This window comes from Rhinoraja longicauda, chromosome 18 (genome assembly GCF_053455715.1).
Source record: "Rhinoraja longicauda isolate Sanriku21f chromosome 18, sRhiLon1.1, whole genome shotgun sequence".
Taxonomy (NCBI): Eukaryota; Metazoa; Chordata; class Chondrichthyes; order Rajiformes; family Arhynchobatidae; genus Rhinoraja; species Rhinoraja longicauda.
Window position 1 is genome coordinate 40,520,517 of NC_135970.1, and position 25,182 is coordinate 40,545,698.

At 38.8% G+C, this 25,182-nt stretch overlaps 1 protein-coding gene across 7 annotated transcripts in view; it reads left to right on the forward strand.

The window, feature by feature from the left end:
• ccdc73 (coiled-coil domain containing 73) overlaps positions 1 to 25,182 on the forward strand; it is a 102,706-nt gene that overhangs the window by 71,659 nt on the left and 5,865 nt on the right. For 5 of the 7 annotated variants that reach the window (XM_078415568.1, XM_078415570.1, XM_078415569.1 and 2 more), the window contains 6 exons: positions 1,294 to 1,398; positions 9,287 to 9,397; positions 13,086 to 13,217; positions 14,271 to 14,481; positions 16,120 to 17,688; positions 20,630 to 20,763. In XM_078415568.1, the coding sequence (XP_078271694.1) occupies positions 1,294 to 1,398; positions 9,287 to 9,397; positions 13,086 to 13,217; positions 14,271 to 14,481; positions 16,120 to 17,688; positions 20,630 to 20,763 (2,262 nt within the window). The remainder of the gene's footprint in view (positions 1 to 1,293; positions 1,399 to 9,286; positions 9,398 to 13,085; positions 13,218 to 14,270; positions 14,482 to 16,119; positions 17,689 to 20,629; positions 20,764 to 25,182) is intronic. The other 2 variants (XM_078415571.1, XM_078415567.1) reach the window with 2 other exon arrangements.

Below are 25,182 nucleotides of genomic sequence, written 5' to 3' on the forward strand. Positions count from 1 at the left end.
ATTTATTCAACTAAATACCCCATTCATTTTTCTAAAAGGCTTGTTAACTTGTGCATATATGAAGCTCTAAATCTCACAATTACTCCCCCTTTTTACTACCAGTGAATGTTTGAGATTCTGCAGTATTCTTTTATGATGAGCACTAAATTCTCCAAATCTTCTATCAATATTTACCCAAAAAACAGATTGACCTATTCATCTCTTTTTTACTTGCTGTATGTGACATAGGTACCTTTGTCTTGTCTACATAATAGCTGCTTTATTCCTTTGTGAAATATGTTGCAATGTTTCTGTCAATACAGTTCTCAGTTAAATGAACAGTGAGGTTATTCTGAAAGCAATTAAGTTGTGGGCTCACTTATCAGCTGTAAGTTAAATTCATAGTTTTCATTGTGTGAGCTGTCAACACAAGTGGGAGTCAGGTTGTACCAGGAAGAGAGCTGCCAGCAAGAATCGGGTCAGAAGTGGGGTTGGACTACTGAGTTAATAATTGGCATTTGGCTGCATCTCTTGCAGTGGTCTTTCCACCCCCATACGTTCTTTCTCCCCTTTCCTACCTACTGTAAGTTCAACTCACTCGCCATTTTTTGTTCATGACTGCTTCTGTTCTTGTTCGGTTTAAAATTGAATATTTTCATTTATAGAATTGGCTTGTGTGATGCTTGGGGATGATTTCAACGTTTTTTTCTCCTCCGCATAGGGAATCAATGTAATCAGGATTTAACGATTCTTTTGTGCATGGGTTAATATAACCTGCAAAATTGTAGAAAATAAAACTTTTACTGGTTTCAATCAGTTTTGTTCATTTTGTATACTCACATCTGCTTTTTCAGCTATTTGAATGAAATATTGTATAAACACTGTCTAATTCAGAAGTTATTTAGTTTTATTTTCATTTTATCCCTGATTTAAAATTTCTTGGGTTGAAATTATATATTTCCCAAATACTCAGTATATGATGGAGTATTTTTAAATAGCTACATCATTGTCTAATTTTCAAATTAGATCCTAAGACTTGAGAATCAAATGGCAGCTGGCTAATTATTGATTCAGGAATTTGCCTAAATGTTTGCAAATTATAAAATAATCCAAACCCATGAATGTTGACCATTTCCTTGGTATCTAAAACTTACAATAACATGAACTATTAAGCTGTTATACATACATTTTGATGAATATAAGAAACACGCTCAGCATAAGAAAATACATGTTTGTTAGGTTGCAGAGGACATTCTGTGCTCTTCATGTTACATTAAAAGTAAATGAACATTTAAAGTGATTTGTTTCCATCAGGAAGTTTTGAAGTTGCTTCAACAAACTCAGCAGCTGCTACAGCGGCAGGAACTGGTTCTAGGGAGAGCTGAAAAGGAGCTGAAACATTTTGGGGAGAACCGTCAGGTCAGAATGTTTATAGTATACAGTTTTTATTGGTGTGTAATTTTACAAGGGAACTTTATGATTGATTAATTGTGCATGGATGTTGAGCACCAAAATTCAACTATTTTAAAACATTTTAGTACAGCACAGGATCAGGCCCTTCGGTCCACAATGTCCGTGTAGAATGTGTTGCCAAGGTAAACTAATCTCCTGTGCCTGCACATGATTTATGTTTCTCCATTCCCTGATATTCATATGTCTATCTAAAAGCTTCTTAAATACCACCCCTGGCCAGTGGTTCCAAACACCACCCCCCTGTGTAACAAAAAACTGTTCCGATCATCTTTTCCCACTTCACATTAAAGATATGCCCACCAATCTTTGACATTTCCACCCTGGGAAAAAGATTCTGATTGTCTACCCTATCTATCCCTCTCATAATTTTATATTCTATCAGGTCTCCCGTTAAACTACGGCATTCCAGTGAAAATATTCCATGTCTATCAAACCTCTCCGTATGGGTAATACCTGCTAATCATCCCCAAACAGTGTCTTCCCTTCGTAGAATAATCAATGGTAGCGAGCATAATACTGAGTCAAACCTATCTTCATCTAACTTCTCATCTGCATGATCATTCATTTCAGCCCCTAATTTATTTCTTCCATTTTGTATTTATTTTAAATGGAGTCACGAACACAAAACTAAATTGTCCATACCATCTAGAGCGGAACAGCGACGCAGCAGTAGTGTTGCTGCCTCACAGTGCCAGAGACCTGGGTTCTGTCTGTACGGAGTTTGTACGTTCTCCCTGTGACCACATGGGTTTTCTCCGAGTGCTCTGGTTTCTTCCCACATTCCGAAGACGTGCAGGTTTGTAGGTTAATTGACTTCTGTAAATTGTCCCTAGTGTACAGGGATCGCTAATCGACGCAGACCCGGTTGGCTGAAGGGCATGTTTCCACACTTTCTCTAAACAAAAACAAAAAAAAATCACTATGACTCTTCATCTAACTCTATGACTCTATCCAAGCGCAGGCAGTTGGGAGTAGTGTAGATGGGGCATGATGGTCAGCGTGGGCATGTCGGGCCACAGGGCCTGTTTCCACACTGTATGATTCTGTGACTATTATTTTTGTGTAAATGATATTTACTGTAAGTTCATTCCTTGACGTGTCAGAGCTGGGAATCGGATCAGGTCAGGGCTGTCAATGAGAGCTTGGTCAGGGTTGCTGGTGGGAGTTATGTTGGGTTAGGGCTGCCAGTGGGTGTTCAGTCACTGACATATATTGGATCTATTCCTGTCTGAGCTAACTTGAATTCTTGGCTTTCTAGTTTTTATTAATTATTTTGGTGGTGGGATATGTTTGGCAAGCGAACCCTACAATTCTGAAGCACAACATTGATGAAAAATATAATTAGAAACTTTAATTGGATATCTTAGGATGTGTCCTGAATGTAAGATACAATTACTTGTGGATTCATACCTTACACGGGTCATGGGTCATATTAATGGAGATTATTTTGGTGAGCACGAGAGTTAATTAGATCAAACATAGCTGAGTTGAAAGAACCTAAGGGGCAATTTCCTCGAAAGGATAATTACAAAGCAAATTGAATCTCTATTAGAACAACCTTTCTCTGCTTTAGCTATAATAACAAAACTAGATCATTGGACCTTTTTAACTTGTAATGCTATGATCAAGCTATGTTGTCTATGTAATCTCCTACAGCCCTAAAAACCAATGTCACATACACTTCCAATTGTGGCTCCATAAGTATCTCCAATTTTAATTGCACCATCATTTGCAAATTGGGCTTTGTTTGTAACTAATGACAGACCAAAGCATAAGGTGCATTAACCTTTTTGGAAAGGGGGAAGTTAAAATCAGAAATCTGAGAATTACAATTAAATTAAAAAGAAATCTGAATGAATGAATGTTTATTGGCTAAGTATGTGTATATACAAGGAATGTGCCTTGGTGCTCTGTATATTTGGAATATTTTGTATTTTTAATATTTATTCAATGTTTTAATATAACGGTCCTATTGGAGACAACATTTCTATTGGTAAAGTTAAATGGATTGAAACTGGATCACAATATTCCTTTGCTTTGTTCTTGTGCATCTTTTTGCTTTAATCCATGTAATTTCTTGCTTGGAGAATGGATCAAAATCGAGTTTATGTTAAAGTTGTATACTTGAGTAACATGTATCGACAGATAGTTATTATGTTAATGGAATAGGAGATCTGTAATTCAATTCCTTAACATTCTTAACTAATAAGAAAAGCTGTAAACAGCCAGAGGGCCAGGCAACATCTGTGGAAAGAGAAACAGAGTTAATGTTTCAAGTCAAAGAAGAAAGAAATTAGTTGATTTAAACTGCAGAGCAGTTGTGTGTGAGATGGATTGGACAAAGGGAATATCCTTGATGAGGTGAGGCCATGCCAGCCGGGGGGGGGGGGGGGGTGGGGATACGTTATAAGAGACGTTGTCTGTTTGATGGGTTAATGGGGACAGTTATAGAGAGAAAATTTGGACAAAGTTAAAAATGCAGAGTTGTTAAATGCAGAGTTGTATGACGTGCCCAGCAGGTCAGGCTGTGCCCATAGTGAAATAAAAACTATTTGTTACTGAACTGCTCATACATTTTTCATGTCCAGTTATTGTAGTGTGCCTATCCAAAGGAGGGAACATGTCACCATGTTAGGTAAACAAATACTCCACCTTTTTACAAGATTGTTTTCAATAAAACTCTGTACAAGTGATTCAAGGTTGACCATAAAAATATTTTTGGTTGTGCATTTAAGAAAAATCTTACTTTCTGATTTTTTAATATTTATTTTTTATAACTATTTTCACTTTTAGTGTCTATTTTTATCTATTCTACTATCTTTTCTGATATTGGTATGATATGAAACATAGACATTTCTGATTGAAACGAAGTAAAGGTTCTTGAATTTCTCAATAGCGAATCATTTGCAGGTTTTGCATTGGGGTTAGATATTTTTATACAACTAGTTATGGATTATAAACTTTATAGTGTCCACTTGAGCTGGTAGCAATTTTAAGTTGCAAAGAATACTTACTTGATGGTTGAAGTTTAGTATCCTGCATCATAAGGAGTAACAATCATAGGCATATGTTGTAGAGATGGTGCGGACATGTGAGGTGAAAGAATGTGTTTAAACGATAAAAGCTATACTTTTATATAACTGAATTATCAATACAGACACATCTTCCAGATCAAAAAGATTTGGTATGGAGACATTTGTATAAGAAAAAGTTAAGTTGTACAAGTACTGGAAAAATTCCAACTTTTAAAGTAGACCAGAATTTTAATCCACTACATGTTTTATTACATTTGTTTGAAGTGTAGCTCTGAATACATTTTTAACTGAAGAGAAATCATTGGAATTTGGTAGAAGAAAATGAAAATTCAAGTTAATATTTTTAATTGCCATCTTATTTATGACATAATGTTTTTTGAAATCTACAATACGAGTTGTCAGAAAATATAAACATTTCTTTGTTTTGGTGACAGGTGGACTTACTGAGAAAAACCATGAGCAGTTATCTCTATCTGTTCCCCACAAAGTATCAGACCATACCAGTAATGTTATCTGGCAGATTGTTTTGGTGAATTAAGCTGAAAATGAGACCATTACAGTACTATTGTTTGCTGAACGTATGCTGCAAATAGCACTAATATGCACTTCCATTTTCCGAAAGAAAATTTAAGTATTGGCTGACAATATGTGAAAAGAGCCACTATGGTGTTTAACCCATCTAAAATAGCACACCGCCAGTTCCATTTAGGATCGCTATGAAAGAATACCTCCCATTCTGCAGGTAGTTCCAAGCTATCAAGACCTGCTAGCTGATCGACAGACCAGTGATTGCTGTTTGTAGGTTACTATAAACAAAATGGCTTTAATGAGTAAAGGGAGCTCCAGCGAATTATTTAACTTTGTTGTGCTGGACATTGAAAAGTGAAGCTGGTACATAGTTTCTGTGGGGAATCGATGTGACACTAAACAGCCCTAGATTGACATCTCATTCCTAAACACTACAAGATGTGTTCCTGGTTTTATAATGAGTTAATAATAAAGATTATGGATTTTTAGAGTTTTGGGTGCTTCTGATAGATTTCTTTGATTCCATGTCATTGTTTCGTTTTGTTACCCTTTAGTGATGCAATTTGTAGAATTTTCCTGTGTCACATAAACATAACGTGTTCAACTGATTCTGGTTAAATATATGAGCTTTACCTATTTAGCAGAGCAGGTTCTCTTCAGGATTTGACAACCTTTGTCATGGTTATGATGGAAATGTTATAGATGTAAAAATCCAATAGGGTATGATTATGGATCTGGAGAATATCTGTACATTTTCCTCATAAATTACTACTGTCAGTCTCCCTATTTAGTGGTTATTCTGCATCATGTTTTTTTTAAACAATGGGTAACCATTAAAAAGTAAACTACATTACCAATTTCGGGCACACCACAATGCTAACTGGAAATATAGATGAGTGGTTTAAAATTTTGTTTATTGCACAGCATATATTGTGTTATCACATTTTAATTTTCTAATAGCTAGATTTCTGGTACTAAGCTTGTAACTTGATTAATGAAGGTAAAGAAAACTGCATGATCTTAAAATGCTTGAAAACTGTCATATTGGTGGTCCATTATACAAATTAATTTCACCGTATTTCTTTAACTGGAAATTTGCTCCGATCTGGTTCATTTCCATTTATTGCAGATCTGTTCAATAGAATAGCTTACTCCACATTTAGTGAATCACCACAAAAATATTTTAAGCATTTACCCTTGAACATATCTTGATACAAACCGAGTTTTTACTTCCATTGTATAGTTAGAATTCTGTTTACTTCCTAAAAGGTCTTTGTCACTCTATTAAGATTTATCCTGAAATTCAGTGGAAGAAACATGGAATTTGATAGTAATTTAAACACCTTGTCTTGCCTAATTTAATTCTCAAACTAGAAATTTTATGCCTGCTTGTCTGTCATAAGAGATGGATAAACAGGAGTTTACTCCAGCTAAATATTGGTAAGATGAAAGCCATTGTCTTCAGTTCTCGGCATGAATTTCTAAGCCAAGGAATCAGTTTTGTCAATTTTCCTGGTAACAGTTTGAAACTAAACTAATATGTTGAAAACCTTGCTATTTATATCGTACATCTGAAATGTGAACTTAAAAATACATGCTTACATTGTCTCTCAGACTATCTATTTTTACTTCTGTGACACAGTGTGACTTTCGCCTTTCTCAGTCCATTTGCTGATTAAGTCCTCATCTGTCTATGTTACCCTTAGGTAACTTTTCCAATGCATTCCTGGCAAGTTGTCCTCATTTGTTTTAGTTGTTTAGTTTTAGATAGAAACATGCCATTTGTTCCATTGATCACCTGTTCACACTAATTTGATGTAATCTCACTTTCTCATCCATTCCTACACATTTTGAAGCCTGAAGAATCATTTTAAAGTTGAAGTTTGACTGAAGTCTGAAGAAGGGTCCTAACCCAAAACATTGCCTATCCATGTCCTGCAGAGATGCAGTCTGAACTACTGAGTTACTCCAGCATTTGGTGTCCTTTCAGTGCTTAAGTTGTTATTCAAGCACCAATTTTATTCCCCTGCAATTCCTATCAGCTACACCAAGTTTAAAAAAAATGCCTATTTATATGACAATATTACATGGTGAACCATGGCAAGAACCTATTGTCATGTAGGGACTTGTCATTTGGGATTTCAACAAGTTAAGACTGCAGTATTGACATAGATGGATGCGGAAGAGGCAATTCCCTACTCAGCACTTGGGTCAGTGCTTGAGGGGAATTATGTCTCAATAAATTTTGAACAAAATCCAAGATCGGAACAAAATAAGTTTAGCATTTGATATCATGAAATGGGTACATTACAGGTTTTCAAAGAATAAAACAGCTTTGGCAAGGGCCACTTCCTTTGAAAAATGAAACCAACTTAAGAATCACTAGACAGGCGTGGACCCGTTGGGTCCAAATCTCTCCTGCGGGCCCGGCAACCCTCCGTGCAAACCTCTCCTGCGGCCAGCAGCAGGAGAGCTCTCATCACCCTCCCCCCCCCCATTGGCCGCCACCCCCGTCACTCGTGCGGGCCCGCCCCCCTCTGAGCGGCAACCCTCCCCCAAATGCGCACGCGCAGATTGGTGGTCTTCTCCTGCGGGTCCGGCAACCCTCCCCCAACTGATGATCCGTGGACCTGTTGGCAGCTGAGGAGTGTCCCCCGGGGCCGTGGGCGGGCGAGGGGGGACTGGAAAGGCGAGAGGGAGCCATTCACCACGGCCCCAGGCGGGTATCACGTCAGCCAGAGCGAGCCGTGGAGCCGATGGGTGGAAACCTCTCCTGCAGCGGGTGCTCGGTAGGGAAGGGCTGCGACAGCCATCTTGTTTGACCCTCTGCCACTGCGCTGCACGACGGGAGGAAGGTCAGGCGTGGGGCACGCCGGGACGGTTGCCGGTCCTCCCGGTGGGGGGGAAGAGCGCATTTATTAAAGTTTCAGCTCGACGGCTCAGCAGCCCCCCCCCCCCTCATTGGCCGCCACTCCCGTCACTCTGGCGGGCCCCGCACCCGGCGGCCATTGTGCCCCCCCTCATTGGCTGCCACTCCCATTGCGACATCGAATGCGGGTGACGGCCAGGAAAAATGGAAAAGTGATTTTTTATACTTTAAAATGTCAATAACTTAAAAAATATAAGACCAATTTGAACGAAACCTGCCACTGCAGATCTCTGGACAATGGTGAGTAAGATGGGCCTAAAATTGTCACGCTATCGTGTACGATTCTGGCTGTATTTCCGGATGAACTGACACAAACAAACGGCGAAACAAACAAGATGAGAGTTTTAGTAATAAATAGATAATTGCGTGTAATCTCTTTCAGTCGTGTGCCAATATAGGAGAAATAGAAGTAAGTAGGTATGTTGGAGAGAAGATTTATACATGGAACTGAGGAATTCTGTTGGAATTATATCAGATCGTGTAGTAGATATCATGAACCATTGGTTTTTGAATTAAACCATGCACAGAGAAAAACCATGACAGCAGTTTACATGAGTAGAGCCATTTGTCCAAATACACTGAGAAGAATATTGCAAATGCTGGATATCTGTAATCAATTTATACTTTGTTTTAAAATCATTGGAGAAAGTTTAAAATTGGTCAGATATTTAAATTTTTATATCTAATGACCAAGTGTAGCATTTGTTTAATGATTGGTTGAGAAGATGAGGATGAATTATAAAATACATAATTGTTCATGTCATTGTTCAAATATGCTCGGTGGGCAGACCTAAAATATGGTAACATTATTTAGATTTTCCTGCTAAATAATGGCTGAAATTAATCAACAGAGAAGCCATGCAAAAATTATAATGCCTATGGCATTAATTACACTTTTCACTTGAAAGGCACGTGGTTTTTATTCAACTTTTAATTTCTTTCTGCTCACGGTATATTAGATTAATCCAAAGTCTATCTCTTATAACTCAGCTCAGCATTTTATATTGCTTAGCCAAGCACATTAGAAGTTGCTCACTGAAACAGCAAGTTATAGCAGATGTGTTTATTATACCTATTACTGACATTGGTTTTATGAAAAGGCCATCATTTTTCCCTCTGTGTACTCCTCCAGGTTTCCATGAGCCGAGTCAGATGTACTGTACATTTCTTAAATTAAAGTCCGCTAATTTATGAAATTCATTGGCAATGTGGCAGATCAACTCTAATCTTTATGGGAGCACAAATCTATTAGAAACAGCGCATAAGAACTCTGTAGTAGCAAGAGATCACGTAAGACTAAGAATGCCATATTAATTTTCTGGGGTAATTAATTTTATGGCAGGTTCTGGAGAGGGATAATGAGCTGCTCCGGGAGAAGGCAAATGAAAATGAAGATAAATTTCAGAGTCTTGAGAGAAAAAATGAAAAGTCTACAGCTCAATGGAAAAAGGAGGTAATAGGAATTAAAATAATACAAAAAATGTATATATGTTTAATTTTTTGAAGATCATTGCCGCCTTTATTGCAAATGAAAAATAGCGAATGTAATGTAACACAGTCACCCCCATAGTTCTATGTCATAAGAGTCCCCCATTATTCATTATTGAATAACACCCAACAGCTCTCCTCTTTGCCAATAATATCCACTCTTCTTACATACATACGTACATACAGTTACTTACATACTAATAATAATAATAATAATGCATTACATTTATATAGCGCTTTTCAAACACTCAAAGACGCTTTACAGGGATTACTAGAACATAGAGAAGAAAATAAATAGATAAATAAGTAAATGAACAGAAAAAGGAGACAGAAGGTGAGGTGACGGTCAGTGGTTGAAGGCAGTGCTGAACAGCTGAGACTTCAGTGATGTTTTGAATGTGGTGAGTGAGGAGGAGTCTCTGACGGTTTAGGGTAGTGAGTTCCAGAGGGTGGGAGCAGCGATGGAGAAAGCCCTGTCCCCCCAGGATCTGAGTTTGGTCCGGATGGGGGGGAACAGGAGGTTGGCAGCAGCAGAGCGGAGGGTGCAGGTGGGAGTGTGTCTGTGGAGGAGGTCAGTCAGGTAGGATGGGGCCAGGTTATGGAGGGCTTTGTAGGTCATGAGGAGGATTTTGTATTGGATTCTCTGGGGGATGGGGAGCCAGTGGAGCTTGTAAAGGACGGGGGTGATATGGTCACGGATCGGGGAGTGGGTGAGTAGACGGGCAGCGGAGTTTTGAATGTATTGAAGTTTACTGATGATTTTTGAGGGTGAGCCATAGAGGAGGCTGTTGCAGTAGTCCAGACGGGAGGTGATGAAGGCGTGGATGAGTGTTTCTGCAGCTGTGGAGGAGAGGGATGGACGGAGACGGGCGATGTTTTTGAGGTGGAAGAAGGCTGTCTTGGTGATGTGTTTGATGTGTTTGTCGAAGGAGAGGGTTTGATCAAAGATGATTCCAAGATTCCGGATGTGATGGGAGGTGGATACTGGGAGACCATCAATATTGAGGATGAAGTTTTGGGTGGATTTGGTGAGCGTTTTTGGACCAATGATGATGATTTCGGATTTGTTGCAGTTGAGTTTGAGGAAATTTGATTGAAGCCAAGATTTTATTTCAGTGATGCAGTTTGTCAGTGTAGAGTGTGTGGTGGTGGAGATTGACTTGGTGGAGATGAGGAGCTGGATATCATCGGCGAAGCAGTGGAAGTTGAGACCATGACGGCGGATTAATTGACCAAGGGGGAACAGGTAGAGGATGAAGAGGAGGGGGCCAGGGACTGAGCCTTGGGGGACACCTTGGGGGAGGGGAGCGGTGGGGGAATTTACAGTTGTTAATGGAGATGAACTGGTGCCTGTCGGAGAGGTAAGATTTGATCCAGGATAGGGCTGTGCCGGTGATGTTAAAGGAGGTTTCAAGTCGGGTGAGGAGAATGGAGTGATTTATGGTGTCAAAGGCGGCGCTGAGGTCGTAGGATGAGGATGTTGAGGTTGCCAGCGTCAGAGGAGAGGAAAAAGTCGTTGGTGATTTTGAGGAGCGCAGTTGCCATACTGTTGCCATATTTGTCCAACAGGCAGAGGGATGTAATCTCTTGACTTGGGTTGTGTCCACCTGGTTTACCTGTCCAATGGTAGATGTGGTCAAACAAAGTCAAAATTTACTACACTGTTTTTTGTCTGGTTAAAATATATGTTACTTCAAGATAATTCTAGATGACAAACACAATGTCTAGGATGCTCTCTTTGTTGCAGGCAATTGTTCTTTTAAATTCTACTTCCTCAACTTTTAATCCTCACTTCTAATAACTAGTGAGTGGGTCTCAAGGTTGACATTGTCTCAGAAAGTGACTGTCCATCTACTTTCTGCTCAGTCTGAAGAAGGGTCTCGACCCGAAACGTCACCCATTCCTTCTCTCCCAAGATGCTGCCTGACCTGCTGAGTTACTCCAGCATTTTGTGAATAAATACCTTCGATTTGTACCAGCATCTGCAGTTATCTTCTTATACTTTCTGCTGATATTGTATTCCTAAATCCACCATCCTTCATTCTTGTAGTTTCTTGCAATCCCTCCTGATGTTATTAAACCTCATCTTCAGTACAAGACCCATGACCAGCTTTTCCATGCCTCTGACTGTTCGGTTCATATTTTTGACGCCCAAGCTGGTATATGAATAACGACTCTCTTTTCAAGCCACCATCAACCATTCCTCATTTAAAAAATAAGTCCTGACACCATCTCCGACTACTGACCTATCACCAAATTACCTGCCCATCCACAGTGCTTCATTTACCCTTGCATATATTGTTGCTCCACATCTTTAAGCCTTCACATTGCTTTATACCTCCTTATCCAAATTAAATCAGTGTATTGTTGGCAACATCTTCTGTTCACTCAGAGATCTATCCACGGGGACCTCCTCTTTCTCTATCTCCTCTTTCCCTGTGGCATTACTAAATTGCATGTACATTGTTAATGCACAATTCTGACTCTATCATTCTGAGTTCAACTGACTGCCACATTACCAGGTCGCTCGTCATGAGATGACACCCACAACATTTTATATATGTATATATAGGAAGACTCGCTGCTTTTTGCCTGCTGCGACATGAAGATCAATCCCATCAATTTGAATCCCTAAAACAACTCCATTCATCTTGTCCTTCCATAAACTAGGGGACTGTACGATTAACCTCTAGCCCATTGTAGGCATTGCACTGCGTTTCTGCAACTGGTGTTGCGTCATTATGGTTTTTTTTGGGTTTGTTTTTGGAATGTGGACATCAGCAACAAGACGAACAGTTATCTGTTCTGAAATACCTCACATTTTCCCCACAAAAAAATTGCCCATTTTGGATGCATATATGAGTGAACCATATAACTGCAAATATATAAACAAATTGGATTTTTCCCCCCTCTGGTAGTTTCATCATTGTATTACTGGCAGCTTTTAATTGTTGAATTCACTTTGCCCATCTGCATCCAGTTCAGTCATCCAAAGCTCCGGCTACCAGGGCAGTAACTTCACTACTATGTTTCCATGCTCCATTTTAACAGAAGTGTAGATGACGAGGGATATTACAAAATCTCTCCTACAAGTTGACTGATGTTATTTTGCCTTGTATAATGTCAGATTTATTAAAAGCTCCTACTATAGTCTTTCCTTCAATAACAAAAGAGATATATTTTAAAGTCACCATCAATCAATACAGATTGTATTTCTCAGGTATGTAGGATGAGTTTGTGGCATGTACACCCTAGACGGGTGACTTTTGCACTACATAGTTTAATGAATTGGATTTTCTCACACTTGCAATGTTCCCTAATAGCTGAGAGTTCAGGCAAGTATTTAAATCTCAAATCTGCACCAATGCACCAATTGTGTGTGCAGAATGCATAGGTAAATTAAATTTCTTTAATGAAATTTAACTTGTGGCAATATGGATTTAGAATCATAGAGTTATACAGCATGGAAACAGGCCTCTCAGCCCAGCTCATCCATGCTTGCTACTTTGCCTAGCAAGGTAGTCCCATTTGCCTGTGCTTGTTCTGTATCATTCCAAACTTTTCCCATTCACATGGCTGTCGAAGTGATTTTAAAATGCCATAATTGTACTCGCCCCTACCACTTTCTCCAGTATTGTGATTCTTGCTTGCAGGAGAGTCGATTAAATGAAGAAAATCAACAAATTAAATCTGAGTTGGAATCACTCAGAAAGGCTCATGCAACATGTCAAGAGGTCGATAATAATCTTGCTCCACAAGAAGAACAACGACTGCAGACAGAGCAGGTGAATTTAATTTTAATTTTTTGTATACCTTACGCTATAATGCAGTTATGACAACATGGACTAACTAGCTTGGAAGCTTTATCGTGCTGTAAACTAAATATTATTAAGAGATATTGGTTATTTGACTGAACTTTGCAGTCTTCTAATTTGCCTACAGATGTGAGAGGAGAAAACTGGTTCTTAAATTATTTACTTGGAATGCAGTAAAGAAGGGAGGACATGACAGATATTTTTTGAGATTTTGTGACTTCTTGGCCACATATTGTTAGCATAAATGGAGACACAAGAAATGCAGATGCTGACATCTTGTGTAGAGCACAACGTGCAGGAGTAACTCAGCGGGTCATGCAGCATCTCTGGAGCACATGGATAGGTGACATTTTGGTTTGGGACTTTGTCGGACTGATTGTAGTATGGGGAAGAAAGCCGGTAAAGAGGTGGGGATGGGACAAAGCCTGACAAATAATAGGTGGATGCAGGTGAAGGGTTTTTTGATTGGCAGATGAAAGGACAAAGGCTAAAGTTGAAAAGGAGACAAAACTGTGGCTAAAGCAGACAGGAGACAACGGTTGGCAGATAAGGAGAGAAGAGGGATTAAATGTAAACACACCGGGAAAGATAGAAGTAGACGGTAATGGGATGGGGAAGGGGATGTGATAGTGTGAGAAATAGGTGGGGGGGGGGGATGGGAAAGAGAGGGGAGAAAAGGGGCTATGGTACCTAAATATGGAGAATTCAGTGTTCCCATAAATATTGTGTGATTTATAATGATAAAATGTATTGGTGAATCCAAGCATCAAAATTATTCTCAGGTGGTCTTTTTAGAGTTCTGTAGACTGACATAGCGTTTTGGTTATGAGAGGTGCAATGGAAATGCAAGTTTGTTCATTTTAAGCTCACAGTATTCTGTCTATAAAGCAAATTAACCTGGGCTGACAACCAACAAAATCTTCATGTTAAATGACACTTTTAAGTGTTATTAGTTTAGTATGCGTTCCTGGTAAATATACTCCAGTGTTAACTACTTGCTCATTCGCCCCCCATCTCCATTAGAATATCTTACAACATCCGAAGCCACCTACATTAGAGGAGACATCAGAACTGCAGACTAGAGTGAGCGAGACATTAATGATTACTGATAGTGAAATGCAATTAGGAATTCACAGTCAAATACTGACGGAAGCAGATGAAAAGTCCAATGGGCTAGACTTCAACAACCAAGGGAATAGCTACCAGGATGGAATGGTTACTACAGATAATACAGGTACATGATTTCTTAAAGAAAGAAATAACAGGAATCTCCTATGCCTGGTTCCTATGAAGCAGTAAATTACTTAGTGTTGGTCAAAAATTGAATTCAAAACAAAACCATGATAATTAGGAAAAATGCAAGAACAATGTTTATTTGAGAAAAATTCAAATGTTCTTAAATTGAAATTGGAAAAATATTCATTTGTTGAGACAGATTTTACTGATTTATTGGTATAGTTACTGTTATCAATATGCACCAGTTGCAAAATTGTGGCACAGAGAGTTTGTTAAACATGATTTATCTATTTTTGCTTTTTTGTTTACTTGGTGTCTGATGTTAATATATAAAAACAAGAAACAGAAGCAAGAGGAGGCCATTCGGCCCTTGATTTATTTTCTGCAAAATAAAAAGATCATGGCTGACCTTTTATATTGGTGATACTTTCCTCCACTGACCTTGATTTCCTCTTATACCTAAAAATCTATCAATTTCTACCTTGGAATTTCCTCATAGAATGAGCCTCCACAGCTGTCTTGGGAAGAGTATTCCAAAGTTTCACTGCGGCATATGTGAATTAATTTCTTCCCATCTGTCTTGAATAGCCGACCCTTTGGTATATTGTGAAAAGTGGAATAAAGTTGATACCAATGAAATGATTGAAAAATATTACAGGAACTCTTGACATTAAGCATTTTGCTGTCAGCTTTCTAGTGGGGCTGCTAAAGTGTGGTACATTGGTCAGATTATAACATGTAACATATATAGAAACAGAAGAATACAGATCTATTTTTACATAACTTATCCCTCTGAAAGAATGGTGGAAATAAATTTAACAACAATTTTCAAAAGGGAATTGTATATATACTTGATAAGGAAAGAATTGGAAGGCTGTGGAGAAAAGCCAGGGGATTGGGACTAATTGAAAAGCTGCATGGAGCTGGTGGACGCATTATAGTGCAAAGAGCCATTTTGTATGATGTACAATATTTTATCAGGGTTACTGATTTATTGTGGTTGAATAAATCAGATGGCATTTTATCACCATGTTGTAAGAGCTTGCATAATGTTCTTGGTCTGGATAATATAGGCACCTCTGGACAGAAAGTGTAAATCAACGGCATTAATGATTATGTTTAATTATGCATTTAATTTTACCTCTTTTGTAAAAGCAGGAAACGAAGGTTGCTCAAAGGGAAGAGGTTTGTAGTTATTAGATTGTGAAAAGCGTGTGTATCACCCTGGGATTGGAAGAAATTAACAGGTTAATAGTTAATACTTTAGATTTCTAACATTTGTAGTTTTCTGATTTTAAATTCATCATTTTGGGAATGAAAAAAATCAATCTGCAGTTGCTGGAAATCTACAAGCCATATTATGTTAAAGATACATCCATGAGAAAATGGTTAGAAATTTAGGGAGAGGGTTAGTATTTGGAATAAAATGTATTTTGCTTTGCCACTAACCAACAATTTGTGCAACGGAGTATTAGTTCCAGTTGTTATTAATATGTTTGCTGACTTGCTATGTGCAAAGACATTGAAAATCTATCTCTATATTTCCTTAAATTAATCTGCATAGAACAAAGAAAGGTGAAGAAACTGTTATATATAGATCTGCCTACCAAGTTAATTTTTTGTTTAATCATAACAGTTAAAAACAGCATTGAATTTTCACCAGACATTGCTAAGCAAGCTGCAGAAATGCCAGGGCAAGCGACTGATAATGGGGCCATTTTGGTGAATGAAAAAGAATGCATCAGTCTATCGACTGTGGACAGTAATATTGAAGAGCCCAAAGTCATTCATGAAGGTAAAACAGGAAGCATTTTCAATGAAACGGAATGTGCAAGTGCAGAACTCGAGTCGCAGTACAGTTCTATCTGTTTGGCAGAGGTCCCAGTGGAAGGAGGAAAGATGCTCTCAGACAGTGCTGATGCATTGGGTGTCTGCAGTGCAGATGTGGGTCAGCAGACAGACTCCATCGCACATAAATTCGATGGAGGCAAAAATGATACAAATGATAAGACTGAAACCACACAGTGTGACAAAGGTGTCTTAATAAATGAACCACTCAGGACTGAAGCCAGAGCAGCTCTTGGCAGTGATGAGATTTTGACAAAGGAAGTCATTGCAAATGAAATAAGATTAGATATAAACCAAGCTCAGCACCATACTGTTTCTGATCTGGACTCTCAATCAGTAATTAAAAATGAGCAGAGCTCCATTTTACAGCAGCAGCAGCAGCAAGGATGTCACAGCCAAGCAATCACTATAATGGAAGAAAACTGTGCTAACAATGATACAACCAGACTTTCCCCATTGCTTAATCCTTGCAGTAAGTCGGAGGTCAGTTCCACAAAGTTACCCACTGACCAGCCTGATCAAAGCATTCTATCTGAAAATTGTAAAGATAACACTAATGTTGAACCTGACAGTAAAATAGACATTTCACGTGAAATTTCTAGCGACCGAGAGACAGATATTACCAAGGGAGTTGGTAGTAATTCAGAGAACAATTTTACTAATGCCAATGGTCAGCAGAAAGAAACAAATGATACGGAAGTTCTTATTTCTGACAGCAAAACAGCTGGATGTGTGGATATAATTGAGCCTGTTGCTGGAGCCTTGAGAAACCTTGAATATCTACAAGGCAATGTGGCTCAAAAGAAAAAATGTGTGAACGGTAACCACTCATTAAACTCCACACGCAATGTTGACTATGGTGTGGTTGCAACCCCAAACTCCCAGGTTATGGAGGAAGTTCACAACAGTGCAACTGATTCTGCAGTCAAAGTGAAAAGTGGGCAAGGAGCAATTAGTAAAATAGGTTTATGCACTGCAATACGAGAAGTGGGAGTCTCCTCCAAGATAACAGAAAATGAATTGAAATCCGTCTTTATAAATACTGCATTAAATCCAATTACAATCAGGGATGAAGATCACAGAGATGAAACACCAACTTCTGAGGTAGATGCTGCAAGCAGCAAAACAACAGCAAATCACTATTACTGGAAATTTCAAAGTCTGCCTTCTCTGGTCTCCAGCAAAGGAAAGGATGTGTCGAACAAAGCCACAATGTCACTCCCATTCTCATTGCACAGAGACAAATTGGAGGCTCCTGCCACAGGCCCCTTTAACATTCACTTCAGAAAGGCCCCTTTAACATTCACTTTCCCGAAATCCATCAGTGAAATGAATCTGACAAGGCCATGTGTAGCAGGTAATGTTTGCTTTCTTTTTTTTATGTGATCCTAACATAGCAAATGGATGGAGGAGCAGTTAGAATCTAAACTGTTATGTAATGTACCCTTGAGAGATGCATCAGTCAATTCTAATGTAATTGGAAGTAGTGGTCTACTTAATATGTGGCAAGGCTTAATTTCTTAATTACTGAACCATCTAACCTCAAGCAATGTTATTTTATAATGTGTTATTTTCCCATAATGAGCTATACATCATCACTGACTCTGATTAGTAAAGGAAAGTGATCTAATGGTAAGAGGCTGTCTGGGTTCATCATAATGGCAGCAGCATTGAAGGTTCTATTATTTGCTCTGACATTAAGAAAAGGGATGTGATAAAGCTGTTTATACCAAGCCACATTATATGTGATATGTGTAAGTGACTGCAAATTGGGCGGCACAGAGGTGGAGCTGGAAGAGCTACTGTCTCACATACGAGTTCAATCCTGACTCGAGTGCTGTCTATGTGGAGTTTGCACGTTCCCCTGTGATCATGTGAGTTTCCTTCAGTTTCCTCCAGTTCCCAAAAACATGCAGGTTTGTTGGTTAATTGGCCTCTGCAAATTGTTCCTAGTGTGTGGGAAGTAAATACGTAAGTGAGGTAATATAAAACTAGTGTGAACGGGTGATCAGTAGTTGGCGTAGACCTAGTGGGCCAAAAGTCCATGTATTTTTCAATCTATCAAGCAGTGTACTATTTGAGATTTTGTTTTTGACATGAGGGTATCTGCTTGGTAACAGTCCAGACATCAGCAACATATAGTATAGAATTTTCAGCTTGCTTGCTGGTGGTAGATTCTATAGTACTGGATTCTAACAATGCTGTTCGCCACTATTCACTGCTTACTGTCTTTGCTGATTAAGGTAAGGAAGTTTGACACTTTGTGTCTACCCTTTGATGAAAATTCCTACTCAGTTGGTTCACCAATGCAACCTCTTGGCCACATGTGACCAGTCCAGCTCTACAGTTGATTCTTGACGCCCTCAGAGCTTTTGCAGGTTGACAATAAGTGGTGCCGCCACACCCTGGAATAGATAAATATAACAAGGATCTACTTTATTCAGTAATGTCTAGGATCAATGACACTTAAAGCACACTCTATTGGGAGGATGCTAATGTTAATGCTACATAAGTTCCAGACATAACTACAACTTTCTAAAAATTATATATTCTATATGAAACAACTCATCTAAGAAATGTAATTTTGTCGTTCTATGCCTTATCACTTTAAAATAATCTGTAATGTTAATTGTGATAATATAAAGAAGCAGGTAGCCACAAATTTAGAGGAGTCCCCCAACAACATTAATAGCCTTTGGTATTTGTTCAGTAAAAGGAGTCTCATCCAGTCTGTGCAGAGATCTCCCTATGTGGAACATAGAACAGTACGGCACAAAAACAGGCCCTTCAGCCCACAATGTCTGCGCCGAACATAATATTAAAACCATCTCTATTCTACCTGAATATAATCCATATCCTATTACCTGCATATCCATATGCCTATGCAAAAGCTTCTTAAATTCCTATCTGCCTCAACCATCAACATTAGCAGGGTGTTCTAGGCACTCGCCATTCTTTGTGTAAAAAAAACCTTGCTCCGCACATCTCCTTTAATCTTTGCCCCTGTCACCTTAAAGCTATGCCCTCTAGTATTTGACTTTCCATCCTGGGAAAGAGGTTCTTACTGTCACCTGGCCTAGCCTATTCTGTCACCTGGACTGTCACCTGGTCTGTTCGGCTCTCCTCTCTAAAACGCAAAGCTATGGCATAGTCTAAAGAGAGGTCCCGCCCCGATATGTTGCCTATCAATTCCCTCCACGGATGCTGCCTGATCCACTGAGTTACTCCTGCACTTTGTGTTTTGCTGAAGATTCCAACATCTGCAGTTCCTTGTGTCTGCTCTCCAGCCTATTCACTGTTCCTTTTCTCTTTCAACTCTTTTTACGGTGGTTATAGTCAGCTTCAGTGTTGATTCATAACTTTTACAAATTCTTAACACTCCCTTTTTAAAGTTTTTCCTTCTAACTTCCTCTTGAATTACATATGAATTGTCAATCTATTTCTTCCCTCTGCTTTCCATTGCTGGACCTATATAGGACACAACAAATAAATGAACCACACGGGCAGCCATTGCAATCATGCTCTTGAATCTTGACTGTCATAAGCAATACTAAGGAAAATTTTGTGTGCGTGGGTGTGTTAGTGGGTACACCCTCATACCAGTGAGCAAAATTCAGTTAAAATTGGTGCACCTTATCATGTTGCCTGCATCCTTAGAATCGATTGCTATCTTGCTCACATCTATCCACTATTCTATATCTTCAATGTTGAAGCCATCAGCCAACTTATGGAACATGTATGTCTCCTCTACTGGCTCCCTCCCAAAGTCTGAAATGTATTGGTCATATGGGGCGTTCTGTCACTAAACTAATCAAAAGTGATTTACAATCTCACATGTTCAATGTACCAGACCCAATATGACTAAATCCAGACACAGACATGAACTTTACAACATGTATTTCTTATTATTCCTGACAGGAAATCAAGTCATCAGAAATAACAGAATTTGCACATCAGCGGCCTAATAAAGTGGAGTTCTGGCAAATTAATATTTGTTCTTCGCTAGTAATTAACCACTAGTTAAGCAGTATGCTATTTGTCAAGGGGAGATACATTTTAAAGAAATATTTCAAATGATTTTTGAGTACTCTGTCAGTATAAGATCAAAGCTTGCATTAGAATAGGAAATTGTATCGTGAATGGATGAACAGTGAGGCATCTCTGATTAAAGTGGAATAGTCATAATTCTCAAGGTCAGATAGAAACTAGCAGTTCAGTGACTTCAAAATTAGCATCTGGGGAGTTTCAAAGTTCAGAGTATTGAGTGTAGTTGTAACCATTTCCTCTCTGTCACTCAGATTCTCCCAGTACTAAAAGGGTGAATGACACTTTTAATACCTCCAGTGTTCCTCTTTACCCCAAGAGAATTTCTAAAGAAGATTGGAATGCAATAGCACAGACGTTTTGTGATTTTTCACGGCCTCCAGAGCAGGTAAGTACATTTTAACACATAATTCTAAATGTTAGGTTAGCTAATTTAAGAGGAATGTGGAGTTTTATTAGGCAAACAGACAATTTATGACACAGATGGGTTTCAAGAATACTGTGAAGGGCATTGGCATCAGTTTTACAATTAAGCCTGATGGAGAAATAGGCAGAGTGCATACGTCAACAAGACTGTATCTGGTTCCTTCACAAGACTGGTTTCGCAAAGAGGGAAGCATCATATGCATTATATTGAGAACAAAGCTTCAATTGTGAAGGCAAGAATAAATTCAAAAAGAGTTCAATACTCTCGAATTATACCTCTAAAGTTTTACAGAAGAACAGTTTGGAGAATACCATTACATAATTAACTGAAAAAACTATAACTAGATTATAACCAGCTAGGAAATCAAGAGTTACCAGGTTCATGCAGGGTAGTGGCACTAAGATAAAAGATCAGCCAAATGGATATCCCCTGTTCCTATTTCTTAAAGTCCAGTCACTATTCATATTTGAGAGTCTAACATTTGAATTCACTTTTTCTTCCAGTTGCTTTGCAAACCTGGAGGAGATAGGGGTTTTGCAAGTAGGTGTTGATCTACATGGAAAGAATCAGCTTCAAATTAACCACAGGACATTCAAATTTACACCATTTGATTTGCTGGTCTAACTGGAGTGAGGCATGTGGTTGTGGTTTGGTTGTGGTATAGCACACCTTGTATTGAATATTCCATTATAAATTGCGACCAAAAGTACATACACTTTACCCCAATTATACCCACCATCAGGAGAAAATTATGCTGGAGAATAAACGATTGCAAAATGCTGCAGTAAGGTAACGTAGAGCCCAGTTCACTGTGACAGGTGATTGCAGAGAGTAGCACAGTAAAGACAATAAATATACTACTTTAACCAATGGGAGGATTTCTATGAAAAATGACTGTTACAGGATCAATGTCTGTAAAACTGGTAGTTTGTCAACGATTAAAAAGATGTTTGTGGACAGTAGATGCAAGAGCAATGATAATGACCTGTATACCCAATTGGAGCACACCTCTTCATTGGTATGATGTTGAGACCACAATTCAGATTAAAAATTCAGTTCTAGCATGTACCAGCATAAACATATTCAGGTTTGCACTGTTGTTTTTGAAATTAATGATTAAAATGCTATCATATTCTGAATAATGACAGGCATGTTTTGAGTGGAGATGAGAGATGCCAACTTGATTGCTTTGAGGATGTTAGCAGTCAACCAATCTTCCAGTGACATTGATTACCCAGGGTGGCATTCGTCAGTGATCAATAGGACTGTTTCAGGCATAATTGAGATCATCTAACAACTAGGAAATTTGAGGTGAATAAAGTGAAGGTTACTATGATTCTAAGAGTGTCACCTACTTGAGTGAGGAAATCTTGACAAGCACTGTTTAAAGTGATTTCACTGAGTGTTGAGATTTCTCAATCGCTCGATCAATGAGGAAAACTGCAATGCTAGTTATCCGCCTGAATATATCAATATATTTATTGATGTTAAAGTTAACCCGCATGTAAGTACTTCACATTGAATTATAGTGTCTGTCAATTTCATGGAAATAGGCTTCTGAACTGTATTCATTTAGCAGTGATATGGCTGAACACCCTTCATTGTGCTCAGTTTTGGTCACCCTGCTATAGGAAGGATGTTATTAAGCTGCAAAGAGTGCAGAGAAGATTTACGAGCTTGTTGCCAGGTCTCGAGGGCCTGAAGTAGAGGGAAAGATTGGGCAGCCTAGGACTTTATTCCTTGGAGTGCAGGAAGCTGAGGGGTGATCTCATAGCGGTGTATAAAATCATGAGAGGAATAGAAAGGATCTGAGCTGGAATGAGCTGCCAGAGGAGCTAGTTCAAGCAGGTACCACAATATTAAAAAGATATCTGGATGGGTACATGTATTGGAAACATTTAGTGAAATATGGGCAAACGCGGGCAAATGGGACTAGCTTAGATGGGGCATTTTGGTTGGCATGGACAAGTTGGGCGAAAGGGCCTGTTTCTGCACTGTATGACTCTAATTATTCATATTAATTATAAGGAATGTTTGCTATGAATAATTCAGTTTGAAGTCTGAAGGATGTAACATACTTGTTTTCAGTTGCACAAATTGTGTTCACATTGAATCATACCCACTTCCACGCATCTATAATTATAAGTTTCTTTATTTTGTTACGTTTTCCTCTGCGCCTGCCTCATTGAATTGTGATCTCTATATACATACATACTGTGCAGACCATTTTGTACCCATTAATCTGTTAAGATGAAAACAAATATACAGCACATGCTCCAAATCTAAAATAAAAGCAAAGTCGATTTTATGTATCATGTCACTGACCTTTCGTCATAACTGGGAGAAGCTTGAAATTTAGTTTGAGATGCTGTTGACCTGCTGATTATTTCTGAATTTTCTGCTTTTTAACACTTGAGGTTGGTTTGCTTTAAATTTGCCAGTTACTGTAGATTGTGGTACCATTTTGAGAGTTGAGTTATTTGAGTGTTTAGCCTGCCCTTTTCCATGTGGCTGCTGTAATATTATCATTAACATGCAACTTGACATCGCTGCAACACAGCACAGCCAGATTCAATGACATTGGAGGATGTTTTTCTGCTGGTTTATTGAGTACCCAAAAACATAACGTGAAACATAACCAAATCTACTGCAGATTATTTTTCCTTTTTAGATGCTAGAACGTGCTACTGTGTTGATTCTTTTGATAAAGGCCTTCCATCCCCGCAGACATTACAGAATTTATTATTAACCTATTTTCCCCCAAATCCTCTGCTGTTTAGATACTAACTTGCATTTTAACATATTGGCTGCCAAACTCAAATGTGTAACAATGGTACTTAAATATTAATTCTCCATCTCCTTTGTCTCCCTTTTTACCTTGTACATAATGAGATTTAAATCCAGTCATCGGTAATGTTTTACTGTCAGTCTGTGGTATAGTATTTGTTTTCAGATGTCTGCTCAGAGTTTTTCTGTTCACAATGTTTATTTATTATTCTCCGTTATCATCAGAGAGTTCTTATTATTTCCTTTTAAATCAGCATTGGCCACTTTGTCTCTCCATGGAAGTGCCTCCTACACTTTCATAAAAATTCTGAATGTTTTACTGTCTGTTTATAACTAGGGCCTTAGGAGACTGCATGCTTTATTAATTCACTTCCGTGGTAATTCAATATGGGTCTCACCTAGGTTAAAATAATAAAATCAGATCTTTGCACAAAACCTGTTGTGAGAATGTGGCTTTAATCTCAATTTGATTTTGTACATTCTCAGAATCTTACAGTACACTCAAGCTTTTGTTTCTATGCCAATTGTCTTTAAAAATCATGCAATAATTCACACTTGACTGCTTTATTTATCATCTCCCACTTTACAGCTTTGTCAACTATTTGAGACTTATGTTTTCAGTTTAGACTATTGTCGAGGTAGAAGGCCTTGCACCCATGGAGACACAAGGAACTGCAGATGCTGTTTTACAAAAACATGACACAAAGTGCTGGAGTAATTCAGCAGGTCATGTCATGTCTGGAGAATATGGATAGATTATGTTTTTCGTTGGGACTATTCCTGAGACTGATTGTGGGGAGGGGAGAAGGTTGGAAGAGAGATGGGGGCAGGATAGTGATAGGCAGACAAAGCCAGGCAAGTGATAGGTCTGAAGAAGAGTCCCGATCTGAGACGTCACCTATCCATTTTCTCCAGAGAGGTTGCCTGACCCACTGCGTTACTCCAGAATTTTGTATCTATCTTAAGTGATGGGTGGATACATGTGAGGATTTTTTTTGGATAGGTAGATGGCAAGACAAAGGCCAGAGCTGAAGAGACAAGTGTGTGAGCAGACAGGGGAAGGGAAAAAATGGGAGAGAATCCAGGTGGGGCGAGGAGAAGGGGGTTGTTAGTAGGTTAGTTACCTGGAATTCAGTTCATACTGTTAGGTTGTTAGTTACCCAAACGGAATATGAAGTGATTTTTCCCATTTTGTGTGTGGCCTCACTGACAATGGAGGAGGCCCAGGGCAGTAAAATGAGTATGGGAATGGGAAGAGGAGTTAAAATGGTTCGCAACTGGGAGATGCAACAGGCCTTGGCATATCGAGAGTAGGTGTTCATTGAAACGGTCTGGTCTAAGCTTGGTCTCATCGAGTTACTCCAGCACTTTGTGTCTATTTTAGGTGTCAGTCGATAGTCTGTCGTCTGTGATGGAGACAAAGTGGAGAGGTGTCACAAAGTGAAAGTGAATTTGAGGGCAGGGCAGAAGTTAGTGGTGAAGTTAATGAAATCACAACTTGTTCCTTTCCCTCTGTAGACAAGCAGTTGAGTTCCTCCAGCAGTTCTTGCTCAAGATTCCAGCATATGCAGGCTCTTATATTTTGACTATATC